The 13,543-nt window shown below is 50.4% G+C and overlaps 1 protein-coding gene across 12 annotated transcripts in view; it reads right to left on the reverse strand.

Annotated features, from left to right (window-relative positions):
* The window catches only part of Cadps (calcium-dependent secretion activator 1), a 164,567-nt gene that overhangs the window by 11,881 nt on the left and 139,143 nt on the right, over window positions 1–13,543 (reverse strand). For all 12 annotated transcript variants that reach the window (XM_077641032.1, XM_077641028.1, XM_077641026.1 and 9 more), the window contains 4 exons: window positions 9,902–9,985; window positions 9,677–9,802; window positions 7,707–7,811; window positions 4,054–4,199 (listed from right to left, as the gene is read on the reverse strand). In XM_077641032.1, the coding sequence (XP_077497158.1) occupies window positions 4,054–4,199; window positions 7,707–7,811; window positions 9,677–9,802; window positions 9,902–9,985 (461 nt within the window). The remainder of the gene's footprint in view (window positions 1–4,053; window positions 4,200–7,706; window positions 7,812–9,676; window positions 9,803–9,901; window positions 9,986–13,543) is intronic.

Below are 13,543 nucleotides of genomic sequence, written 5' to 3' on the forward strand. Positions count from 1 at the left end.
GTGCTTCGTCTGTAGCCACGTACGGACTACGATCTCTCAGCCTCAACTTTGGGCTTCGCCGCACTTTCCGATAGGTCTTCGTCACCAAAGACGTGGTTCACCCGATCACCAGCTCGGACTTCCTCTCATACTTCGACTTGCACGTCAGCTTGCAGCATTGTCGCCTAAACATACGGTGACACACCACGTCGTCACTCAGGGTCCACCCGCAGCTGCTCGACCCTGCCGCTTGTTTGGAGTCCGTCTCACTATCGCTAAACGTGAGTTCGACCACATGCTGCAGCTTGGCATTATACGCCCGTCGTCCAGCGCATGGGCGTCTCCGCTGCATCTAGTGTCCAAGCATGATCCCTGTGACTGGCGTTCCTGTGGCGACTATCGAGCGTTGAATGCCAAGACTGTCCCCGACAGGTATCCGCGGCTCCACATCCAGGAATTTACGTCGCGCCTCACCGGCTGCACCATTTTTAGCAAAATTGACCTGGTTAAGGCGTATCACCAAATTCCCATCGAACCCGCCGACATACCTAAGACCGCCATCACGACACCCTTTGGTTTGTTTGAGTACGTCCGGATGCCTTTTGGACTACGCAATTCGGCTCAAACCTTCCAGCGGTTCATGGCCGAGGTCACGCGGGGCCTACCGACTGTATTCGCGTACCTTGATGATGTTCTCATCGCCAGCCCTACACCTGATGATCATGAGCAACACCTACGTGCTTTGTTCAAGCTTCTACCGCAGTACGGCCTGGTTGTTAGTGCCTCCAAGTGTTTTTTTGGGTCAGTACATATCCTGAGAGGGTATCCGCCCTCTAGCGTCCCACATCCAGAGCATCGAGAATTATCCCCAGCCTACAACACTGCGCCACTTACGACAATTCCTGGGGCTGGTGAATTTTTCCAGGCACATTATCCCACACTGAGCAGAGCTGCTTCGCCCACTCACCGACCTCCTCCGGACAACCGCTGGCCCGTTCTCCGCCATTTCTTGGTCATCAAAAGCCCGGGCCGCCTTTACTGCCACAAAGCAAGCAGTCGCGGACGCCGTGCTTTTTGTCCATTGGCGCAGCAACGCCCCTACGAGGTTGATGGTGGATGCCTCCAGCGTGGCCGTCGGAGCCGTCTTACAGCAGTACATTAACTCCGAGTGGAGACCATTGTCTTCTCAGTCTCGGAAGCTACTTCCTGCTGAGACCCACTACAGCGCCTTCGGCCGAGAGCTACCAGGCATCTACTCCGCGATGCAGCATTTTCGGCATTTTGTAGAAGGATGCCAGTTTCATGTGCTGACTGATCATAAGCCACTGGCGTATGTGTTCCGCACCAACTCATCGAAGTACGTGTCATGCGAACTCCGTCAGCTCGCTTATATGTCGGAGTTACAACAACATCCGTCATGTGAAAGGTGCCGCCAAAACCGCCGCTGATGCCCTCTCTCATATAGCTGCAGTAGACACTCCATCTTCCACTGTCGACTGGGCCGCATTCCCTTCCGGACAGCAGAATGACCATGAGCTAGCCGCTTTTCGAGAGAACCCCCGTTCTCTCCGACTACGGCTTGTGCCCCGTCCCTGCTCGCCTGAGCCTTTGTGATGCGATGTGTCAACAGACCTTCCCCGCCCATTTATTCCAGCTTCACTATGTCGCCCCCATCTTCCATTCTCTACATGACATATGCCACCCAGGCATTCGGACTACTCAGCGCCTTCTCACCAAGCGCTATGCTTGGCCCGGAATCAACGCTGATGTGCGCGCTTGGACGCGCCTGTGTCTACCCAGCCAGGCAACCAAGGTCTGCCGTCATACCAAGATGCCTTCCCGAGCCTTCCTACCACCTGGCCATTGTTTCGACCATGTACATCTCGACATCGTGGGCCCTCGACCCGTGTCTTGAGGCTACCATTATATCCTGACCATGGTCGACTACTTCATTCGCTGGCCGGAGGCACTCCCCATTCCTTCGCCGCAGAGACTTCCCGCGCCTCCATTTCTGCGTGGGTATCCCAATCTGGTTGTCCTGGCACCGTGACAACAGACCGTGGACGCTAGTGTGAGTCCTCCCTGTTTGCTTCCCTTAATCATATTCTCGGCGCCAGGCATTGTTGTATCACTGCATATCACCCGTGTGCCAACGGCATGGTGGAACGCCTTCACCGCCAATTGAAGGCAGCTCTAGCTGCCCGCCTCACTTCCGCCACCTGGGTCGACTCCTTGCCCCTTGTGCTCCTTAGTCTAAGGGCTGTCATCCAGAAAGACTTACAGTTCTCTGCGTCTTCCAGGAGACTTCTTTAAATCCCAGCAGCTCCCAGCCTAGCCCAAGAATTCCTTCAACGCCTGCTGGACTGCGTTAAAGACCTCCGGCCTACTCCACCGTGTCTGTCCCGCCATCATACCATTTTCGTGCACCCCGACCTGCCACTTCGACGCAAGTTTTTGTGTGCCGCGACGCTGTCCGTGCACCACTAACACCGGCCTACGACGGACCTTTCCGCGTTCTCCACCACATCCCGAAAACCACCACCCTCCTACAGAACGGCCGGGAAGAGACCGTCAGCCTAGATCGCCTTAAGCCGGCTTACGTGGAGACCGCACTGGAAAGTTTCGCATCACCGCCTGACCTAGTGCTCCGGTGCCATTGCCGGCCCTCCGTCCGTTTCGACTTCCAGTCTAGGTGGGGCGGGGGTCCTGTAGCGCCCTCTCTTGGGTGGCGCCGGGAACTCGGATAGCGCGCCACCCAGCGAAAAAAAATAAAGGCGGCACCTGGCCGTGGCTCGTGCAGCCATGGCTTGCAGTGCTGTTTTGGTGTCTGTTCGCAGCAGCGGTCTTGCTCCTTCACTCCTAAGGCGTTAAGCCTACAACATAAATAGCTCAGGTTAGCCCAAAATGATGGCGCTACATACACGCACCAACATTTGTTTTGGGGAATCATTTCTAGAGAAGAAAATAAATTAGTCTTGAAACTTAAGGAACAAAGGTTGTAATAACTGTCAGGCTGATTTGCCTTCCTTGATTAAACTTTTTGAAAATGCACAACCTCAAAAGGAGGTGTGCCAGGCTACACTGTTTAATTGTAAAAATTTTCCCTGGGATTTTCTTGAAATCAAGAGATCTCAATTCCCGTAGCCAACATAACTGAAGGACATCTAAATCTAAACCCAATACAGCATTTCTTTACGCATGCCAGTGCGATGACGTCACGTACTTTGATACCAAACGGAAAAAAAGATTTTTTTGCAAGATAAAAGGGAAAGACAGAATAAAAGCCAAAATAAGAATAAAAACTCAGGGTAACACAAAAATCAAATATTCCATAAGATGCCATGCAAACTGAACTGTTGGTGAAGTGCACAACTAAAATCTATGCTAATGAGAGCATGACAAGTTAAGTGCAGCAAGAGCTGTCAAGTAACAAAGGTATTCTTAGATCGAATCCCTTTCATTTCCAGAACTAGAGCTACACCCCAGCATGTGATGCGCTGTCATCTGCACACTGCGGACAAGTCCAAGAGCAGTTTGGACACAGCCACAGAGCCATTTCATGCCTGAGCATGATGCTTCCATGCTACACACACTTCTACTGCACACCGCATTGTATGAATCCACTGCTTCTGCCACTGAATGCACTGCATCATTAAAAACAAACTCCTTCTTGCTGGCGGTGTGTAGTGGTCCCACCATCTCAATGTGCTGCCGAACTCTCGGTTTCTTTGCTACCTCTCCTAGCAGTCGTGTATTGTAAGTGCCATCCACAGATACCTTAAGCAGCTTGTCTCGAAGTCAATTTTGTTTTCTAACAATCCAGGAGCCACCCGTGGTGGTCTTACTAACCGGTACAAGGAAACGTGCATGACCAGTAAGCGTGTGGGGCCTGTACAAGTTCAGTCACTGCACTGCCCCCTCCTCTGGTCAGAATCTCTTGCAAGTGCCCATACTAGCCTCGTGCCATGTACACCCAAGCCCACTTTTGAGTCCTGTGTTCTGTTCCTGCTGCACCCCAAGCCCAGCAGCCCCAGTGGTCAGATGTCCTCATCTGACTTCGGAGTGTGCACTCACTCGGAGTCCTCCTTCTCGCGGCTGTTGGCATCCGAGACGGAGGCAGCGGCCTCTTCCAGTTGGAGCCGGCTGCACACTGTCTGGTACACCTTGGAGTTGAGCTTCTCCTCCTCAATGCCTTGCAGCTCAAAGTCCGAGTACAGCTTCTGCACATCCATATTACACAGGAGGGCGGGCACGTGAGCTCTGCTCTCCTGATGCGAGTTGTGTGACACAACCACCAAGTTAGTGCAGTGACACAACCACTGCAAGAACTGGGGCCCACGACACAAACAGGAGTTTGCTTAACACAAAGAATTCAACTGCAGCACCTAGGAAAATAACAGAGCCCTGTAGTGCCGGGCCTTTCCACAGCACTGAGTGACCTCGGCAGTGCTAGTCTTGTAGTGCCCCAGTGTAGTCACGTAGTGCACTCCTGCATTGCATTGCATTCAGAGTCAGTGTAGCAGAAAGCCAATGGGTTTCTACAAGCATACTATCATACTCATGCGGGGCTTGCAGGGGCACTTCTCTGTTTTAAAATTAGCGTGCAGCAACCAGCAAAGTTGCTTGGCACTCACACTTGAACCTGTGAACACCATTATCTCAGTCACGTCACAGAGGAACTTCCAGCCAGGCAACAACCAGTGCTAACACTGGGTTGCCTCGCATAGGACACAATCACAAGCAAACTCCAATTTTTAAGCATGGTACCAGAGCTTTAGAAGCATGACAGCTATGAGGTCTATCCACTAGACATCGAGCACATCTTCTTACTAACTCCTCACTGACAAGTGAATGGCTGACCGCAAATACTACGAGATTTGTGAAAATATTGTTGCCCTTCAGCCTCATAAAATATTTCTCACAAGTGCTAGTCAAACTGTCTGCCTTGATCCCAGTTTACAAACAGTATCTGCGTGCTCCTACACGACATGATGTTTCGGGTGCCTCTGCTAAGGCAATGTTCTGATTACTGTAGATATGCAAGTAAGGGCCACACTCATGTACCGTACTTATTCGAATCTAGGTCGATAGTTTTTTTCAAATATCATTATCCAAACTATACGGTTGGCTTAGATTCGAGGATTTTAAAAAACGTGCCAGTTTTTCATTGAAACTGCTCAATATGGTGCATAGCTAGCGCCATCTAGAAAAGTAAGTATCGCAGCCGCTACTAGCCGTGCCAGTAGCCAACCGTTCACAAGCAGGGTCGCCATTTTGACCTGTGTCGTGTCGGCCGTATCGGTGTGCGGCGTGGTGTTATCGCGATGGCACCAAGCAGGAGATGCCACTACAGTGCCACTTTCAAGCGAAAAATTGTGGTAGCCGCAGAGGCATCGTTGAACCTTCAAGCCAGGCGGGACTTCGGAGTCGACGAGAAAAACGTCCGTCGTTGGAGGGGACAATGACAGCAGCTTTTTGCGTGCGCCGCAACGAGGACAGCATTTAGCGGACCAAAGAAAGGCCGTCACCATGAAGTGGAGACAGTTTTGGCCGACTTTGTTTGGACGCAGAGAGCAGCTGCCCTTCCAGTGACAACAGAAGTGCTCCAAGCGAAAGCTAGGGAACTTTCGAGGGAGCGAGGCCTAACGCCAATGGATTTCAAAGCCAGCCGGGATAGCTTCAAAAATTCATGAAGTGCTTCGGCTTCAGCCTCCGACGTCGCACTTCAATCACCCAGAAGCTGCCAAGCGATTTCGAAGAAAAGCTGATAGCTTTTCAGCGCTACGTGCTGCGAAAGAGAGAATCGGCAGGCTACAATCTTGGGCAAATCGGCAATGCCGACCAGACGGCACTGTATTTTGATATGCCAGTGGCGTACACCGTGCCAAGGAGGTGAAGGCGCCCTCTGCAGGCTACGAGAAGCAGCGCACAACTGTGATGCTGTGCTGCAAGCTGACGGACATAAACTCCCTCCTGATATAATATTTAAAAGGAAGACACTGCCTGCTCGAGAAAATTTCCCAAGAAATGTCGTGCGGGCAAATCAAAACAGGTGGATGACGGGTGCGATGGTGGAAGAGTGGGTTAAGGTTGTGTGGCGACAGCGTCCAGGAGCCCTTTTGACAAAGAACTCGCTCCTTATCGTCGACTCTTATCTTGGGCACTTGACCGGCAACGTGAAGGCTGCATTCGCCCAAGCGAACACGGACCTCGCTGTCATACCGGGTGGCATGACGGGTCAGTTGCAGCCACTTGATGTCTGCATCAACAAACCTTTCAAGGATCATCTGCGGAAATATTACACGGACTGGTTGACTGACAAAGACCACATGCTAACGGCAACGGGCCACATCAAACGTGCATTGCTATCGCAGCTGGTGGGCTGGGTAGCTCCAGCGTGGGACGACATCCCATGTACTTTGATCGTGCACGCCTTTAAAAAGTGCAGCATATCTAATGCATTTGACGGTACCGAAGATAGTGCACTGTTTGAAGGTGACAGTGACAAGGAACACAGCGACGAGCCTAGCAGCGACGACGACGCTGAATGAGCTTTGCACGTTCAGATTCAGTAAATGCTGTTTGCATTTTGTACACGCTGTCCTCGCTTTTTTTTTGTTCGGCCTACATTCGAGGTAATATATTTTTTTGGTTGGTTTCAGACTTTAGGGGGTCGGCTTAGAATCGGGGTCGGCATGGATTCGAGTAAATACGGTAACTGCCAGAAATAGCATCAGACTGTATTGGACAATAAAGTAGTTTCCCCAGACTATTATTGCTGGTTTTTCTCGTGAACGGGGCCTCTAAAACTAGCACATTAAAGGTGCGGCCCTTACCCGCACATATATATATATATATACACATATTATATATATATGTATTAGTAGACAAGGCACATGAAATGAGGGGCTCGTTTGACAAACATACTGTCACCGATAAACGGTCAAAGAACTCAAAACCAGGTTTAATCAGACGTGCTAGGCGTGCAAGACAGCAGGGAGCTCGAGCGAGGAAGAAGACGAAAACCTTTAGCCCCTCGAGAGCGCAAGGCATGGCAAGTCCCATCTAAAACAGTTCGGCCGCGGTATGGCGCCACTGGATTGATTGGGACTGTGGCAATATGAAGGAAGCCAACAATCACCGAAACCAAGGTGCATAGGGAAAAGTTTATATTTATTTTAAATTTGTAGTACCAATCAATTCGTTTAAAGAAAATTACTTATAAAGCAGCAGAAAAAACAGCCATGCCGCCGGTGGGATCCGAACCCACGACCTCCGAATATCGCGTCCGGTGCTCCACCAACTGAAATACGGCGACAGCTTTCCAATCTGCTCCTTTCCTGGGTATTTATGTTTTGTGTGTAAGCGAACCTTGGGAGTGTTCACCAGCGCCACCCTTGTCCATAGCGGTTGACGTAGCACGTCCTGTAATAAAGCGAGTGTGATATAGATCGTCATCTAACGGCGAGGGCGGAAACTGTGGGAGAACCCTCATATCCTACCTACGGCATCAAGATTGCAGTCTTGATGCTATAAGTAGTATATGAGGGTTCTCGCACAGTTTCCGCCCTCGCCGTTAGATGTCATTCCGCCTGTTTTTCTCAATACACCAACGCCACCGACATTGCGGTTGCCGCTGAGTGGGTTCCTTATGCTATGGTGTTAAAAGGCGCTGTCCAACATGGAGTGTGGGCGGGACCATGCCTGAGCGGACGCAGCCCCCTTACCCGTGCAATGTGGAGCAGTGCGGAGAGCTGTATCGAGTGGAGCCCATGATCCAGTCGCTCCGACAGCCATGAGCACAGCAGGCTCATCTGGGCCGCATACCATTGCTGCAAGAAAGGGCACAGGAATCATTGGCATGGGTAGCTGCTTCACAATAGCATTTCTCAATCTTGTTTTGTACCCCCGCTGTGCGGTGTTTTCTTACTGTTGCAGTTTCATATACAGTATTTACACGATTATAAGTCGACCATTTTTCAAAATTTGAAAATTCGAAGTGGGGGGGGGTTGACTTAAAATCGAAACCAAAGCATCGCACCATAAATAAAGGTGAGACAAACGAGATATCAGGCATGCTACAGCGTGGTTGCATTTTTGCTGCGCGGCTCCATCGCATCGCTCTTGGTGCTGGCCGGCCTTGAGCAGCTGCTATGTCAACGCGCAGAACCGGCATCCCCACCCCACGTGAGGCCGCCGATGCTGGCCTTCGATAAGCAGCAAACCAGCACCAGCCCACTCCCCACACGTAGCCGCAGATTGTGTCTGCTGATAAGCGGTGGTGGCCCAATAACGCATTTGCGTTCTACTCTTAATAAGCGCCGTCCAAGTTTTTTTTTGTTTACTTTCAACCGCGCACTCGGCGCTCAAGGGAGCGTCGATAGTTGATGGAATGGCCGCTGTTCCAATCGCGGCGGCACCCCCACCCAGAACTGCAGTGGCGCCAGGGAATGTCGGTAGCTGACGGAAGAGCCGACGCCGCTTACGCGTAGTTTCTCTTAGGCTCTGACACATTCGACTGCTGCCGGCCGCGTTTCACAAGTTTTTAATGTAGCGCTTCGTCACTTGTGCTCCGGGTCCGGTAAGCGACCAGCACTCGTTCATGGCTACATGCAAGATTACTGCCGTTCTTTACGCCGAAGAAACGAACAACTGCGCGCTGGGCCGCAAAGTTCGACATTTGCAATGGGCGATACAGGTGTAGCAGCTGCAGCGAGGCAAAATTTTCAGCTGTTCCACGCGATGTCGTGATGTGGCTGTTTGCGAAGTGCGGGATTTCGCTGCACGACGATGTTAGAAGGACGAGCTGTGGGACCGCAGCAGCGATCACGACGGCAGCGCTAGTGAGGACTATGGCGCAAGTGTGGACGACTAGTCCAGTGACTAATACATTTTCGTTTCGGAATGTGCCCACGGGCGGCAGCCGATAGCAGCTGGCAATAAGCGGAAGCCACAGGATAGTGCTATCGCATTCTGTTATTAAAGGCCAAGTGTAAACGACCTCCAAGTTTTTTTGTTTTTTTTCAGAAATGTGATGTGGGAGGGTTGACTTATATTCGAGTCAGCTTACAAGCGTGCAAATACAGTAACTCATGGGTTTCCCCAGTGTGACACTTCTGACCCAACCAGCCACTGTGGCTGGGTTGCCGGGAGTAGCTGCAGGGAGGTAACTTGCAGCAGTGGCGCGTGGCCATAAGTAAACCCTGTCAGCCGAAAACATATTTGTGTAAACTGCGCATACAGTTTTCGTTCGTTTTGATTGATATAAATTTCAGATGACGTGAATATTTTTCATGACCCCGTGAGATTTATATGATCGAGATTCTACTGTACTGTGAATTCATATTTGGTAATTTTTATTTTCTTTAAAATTTTACTCCTGCTAACAATCTCCTTACCCTCTGTCACATGTACCTCTCACAAGGGCCATTACAAGATGCACGAAAAAAAAGAAATGCCCCCACAATGTCGTCACTAGTGGCCAAAAAAAGATTTCTAAGATTATCATGGTCTGGTGTCTTGTCCACTGCTTTTCCTAATTACAGCTAACAACCAGGGTGAGCTTGGAGTAACACGCGTTGCAACAACAAACACTTTTTTCTCTTTCCAGTCAGCATGACCTCATCTAAGAGCGACAACCATTTAACCCCATGGTGTGAAGGGGCAGCTAGGGGCAGGAGGAGTCGTCTCTTCTCACCTCGAACAAGGCGAGAACCCAGAGCTCGTCGCTGACCTTCTGGCGCAGCTGCTCCATGCTGTTGCGCACCGAGTTGACGTACTGCTGGCCCACTTCCTTGCCCGAGCTGGACATGCCCTGCCGGTACTGCATGCAGACACACACGCGCACCGAGGACAGGCATCAAAACCCTGGGGAACAACCCTCGGGTGGGGGAGACACAGTGGCCTTAGCCAGGAGACGCACCGTGAGGGAGAGAATGGGCGCCAACAGACTGCCTTCGTCGTAACGGGACAGCTTGCCTAGGGTCACCTCCAACATGCTGGTCAACTGCACAGACATGCACGGCACGCAGTGACACAGGGTGTACTAGTTCACTGTGTAAAGCACCAACCGGGGTAAAATCTTTGTCCACAATGTGCTGTCAACAAGATGATGCCAACCAGGTGAGCGGTACCGGTCAACCAGGTACCACTCACGCAATGCCGCCGCACCTTCGTTTCTTACCGCCGCTTCCGTGCTTCGCACTGCCATGCTGCGAATCTTTGCCCTTTTCTTCTCTTCCCTGCATTTTTACTGTTTCCTTTTTCAGCGACCCGCAAAGCGTGCTTTCCCTCACGGCCCCAAAGATTTCAAGTTGGCTTCCCCTCACAGCTTTCAAGTTTAATAATGAAGCTATCCTAACACTTTCTTGCCCATGGGAAAAGTGGTGGTTCTTGGGTGGTATAGGAAATATTTTTGTTCCTTTAACGGAACATGCTTCATACTCAAGTAAATAGTATCATTGTTGAGAGGAAGAAATTCTCTTTTCAGTGGTATTAGTCTGAATGAACATGTTTATTGGAAAAAAATATAGAGAAAAAATTTACACAAAAATTTCCAACAACACTGGACAAAATATACAAAAACATCAAATTTCTTCATACACACAAACTATAAAAAATATTCAGTACATACATTTTGTTGAGGCGACATCTGTACAAGGCTTCATAAAACTGCAGCTTTCTATGTCCAGACCTTATTGAGTGTAAAAAAAAAATGGCAGTGGCTTAGCTCGGCTATGTCAGGATATATGTAGTGAAAGCAAGTGTGAAACTCCCCGGTTGGCCTTGTTCACATATTCCACAACGTATGAAGCACAGGCATAAACGTCCGGTATGACCTCTAGGTCCATGTTTGATTTCAGCACCGAGGCTATCCAAGGATTATAGGGGTCGCGTCACCCTTACGCGTATTCTCTACGCTAACGGCACGTTGTTCTTTGGTTTCTTGAGCCCGCCGCTGAAGTATCTTGGTTGCATTCCATGGTTCATCACGGGCCGCCTTCAGCGAAGCAGGACTCAGGTCTCTCCTCCGGCTGCTGTTGCTAGCGGTCGAGACACTGGACGTTAAACATGCCTGTCTCGCAGCACCATATTCACGGTGGCGTTTAGCCAGTCGCTCGGCGCGCTGTTCGCCTTTTTCCTGGGCGATTCGTTTCCTCTTCATCTCGTTTCGCTGTCGATTCCAGGCCTCCTCCAGCTTGTCAGAATTGTCGTCGTCCACACTGTCACCTCAACTGTGGCTGCGGCGCACGCCAGCTCTCCTTTTGAATCCTGTGACATCTTATCACGAATGCGACGCAGCTGTCGAAGCGAGCGGAGGCGAGCGCAACGACGAGGAACACGGTGTCACGTCCTACCAAATGGCGGCGGCGGCGAGCGGCGCGGTGTGATGTCATGCCAGATGGCGCGGCGAGCGTGCAAAGCACAGTAACCTTCCGCGGCGAGGCGCGCGTTGTGACGTCATGTGCCTCAACGGAGTACCGCCACGGTGAAATCGTGAGTTTGTGGCCAATAAAGCTTTCGCTTTCAAAATGTTAGGCATGGTGTGTATCATGCCAACGGGCATAACAAATTCTCGATGTAGTGAAACACAAATTGGTAGCACAGGTCTGGCAGAAGACATTTATTTTTTGTTCAACTTAGAATTCTCTCTTTGTAGCACAGCCTACAGTTCCTATAATGCTCCATTTTTTTTGGCTTGTGCTGAAGACCTTGGGGTGCACCACCTGATGGAACAACCGGAGGAACTGTGGGGTCTACAGAATGTGGCTCATCAAATCCCAGCAGCTGCTCAATCAGTTCTAGTCTAAAGTCGAACTGGTCGAAGCGTGAAATTCTTGAAAATTCTGCCACCTCTGGATGCTGTTGGCGGTGCTCATCAAACATAAAACTGTTGACTACAGCGATGTCTATACAATGGAAGAACAGGGTCTTCCACCAGCGCACGCACTTCATGAGGACGTTGTAGGAACCGATGAGCTGGTCTGATTTGTCGACTCCCAACATGCCCACATTGTAGTCATCTATGAGTTGTGGCTTTCTGATTGAGAGTTCGGTCCATTTGCTCTTAACTTTTTTTCTTCGTTTCGCAACAACATAGTCGTTTGCTGTGTGGGCTGTCGATATCATGTGGACAACCTGCTTATCCTTCCATTGCAGGTACAACACATCCTTGCTTCTGCAACTTCTGCAAACTGCTTCTGCAACAGCTCTTTCCACAGCCAGCAAAGAGTCATGCTTGTTCTTGGAGCTTTGGCTCCAAATGACAGAGTGAAGGCACTCGATGGCGTTCTGTGTCATGCCATCTTTGCAGCACTCCAAGAGGGCCTCATCGCCCAGCCTTGCAAAGATTGGCTCAAGAGCAGTGCGAACGTGGCCTGGCAGTGGGTTTTTGTGTGGTGGCAGCTCCACTTGGTTCGCCAAAGCACGATTGAAGGCACACCACGAATTGACCCCTTGAGGACAGCAACTGTGGTCTGGGGCTTCATCTGTCAAGGTCATGTGCAACAGCGTGGCATGCACTGCCTTTTTCATGCCTGCAATGTCGTGGCTGTGGCTCCGCAAGGCATACCCATAGTAGCTTGTAATTTTCTTTATCTTACCTTAGGTAAGGTTGCCCTTTCCGCCACGAGATTCTCCTTGTGCCTTCTTCTTCTCAACCAAGTTGCGAAGAGCCGTCCCCATCCGCTTGTGGACATGGTTCAAGCAGTCCTTCTTTTCAATGGATATATATCCATACACGCCTTCCGAAGTCAATGCATGAAAGGTGCGGCTATCACCATCAGAAACTATAGTTGTGTACTGCAACCCATTTTTTTCCAGCAACCTGTTGAATAAAATGATAGCTGCTTCAGTCTCCATCTGGCCGGCATTGCAGTCAATGTTTTTCATGCACTTGTGGTTCACAGCCCAGTCACAGTACCCATCATCACTGGGATCAGGTGCCCCTTGGCACCCACAACAGTACCTCAAGAGCACAACGTGGTCCAGTACTAGGCCAGTGTATAGCTCTATGATGAAGCCAACTGCAATATTTGAACTGTGACCACATGTTTTCCACGTGCCATCAAATATAACATCTACATTTCCTGGCGGGTTGAGGAAGTTCTTATACGTATCCTTTACCACTTTGACACTTGCTGCTTCTGTAGCAGTAGCTACTGCTTGGCAAGCTTTCACCATGGTGTCCATATGCCCCCTGAAAGTCTTGTGGTGAAGTCCTTGGTGAGAGAGGTTCATAGTGGCACAAAAATCCGCTAGGGCAGTCGCTCCCTTGCCTATACTTTGTATTCCCTTCATTGCCTGCAAATTGACCTCAAAAGGCGTGATGTTAGATTTCCCGGGCACTCGTGGCGACGAGAAGTGCCGCTCGGCAGAATCGCAATTTGAGCATGTGAGTTGCAACTTCACTGCTAGGCCATATTTTCTCTCACTGCACTTTGTGAGTTGGAGAGTGGCCATCCCACACTTTGGTGCAGCTTGTGGACGCAAACAGCTTCTTTAGCACAGTGAGATCAACGATGATATACTCTGTGCCGCGATCGTCGTCTTCACTTGCTGTGCT

Source organism: Amblyomma americanum, chromosome 10 (genome assembly GCF_052857255.1).
Source record: "Amblyomma americanum isolate KBUSLIRL-KWMA chromosome 10, ASM5285725v1, whole genome shotgun sequence".
NCBI classification, from domain to species: Eukaryota; Metazoa; Arthropoda; class Arachnida; order Ixodida; family Ixodidae; genus Amblyomma; species Amblyomma americanum.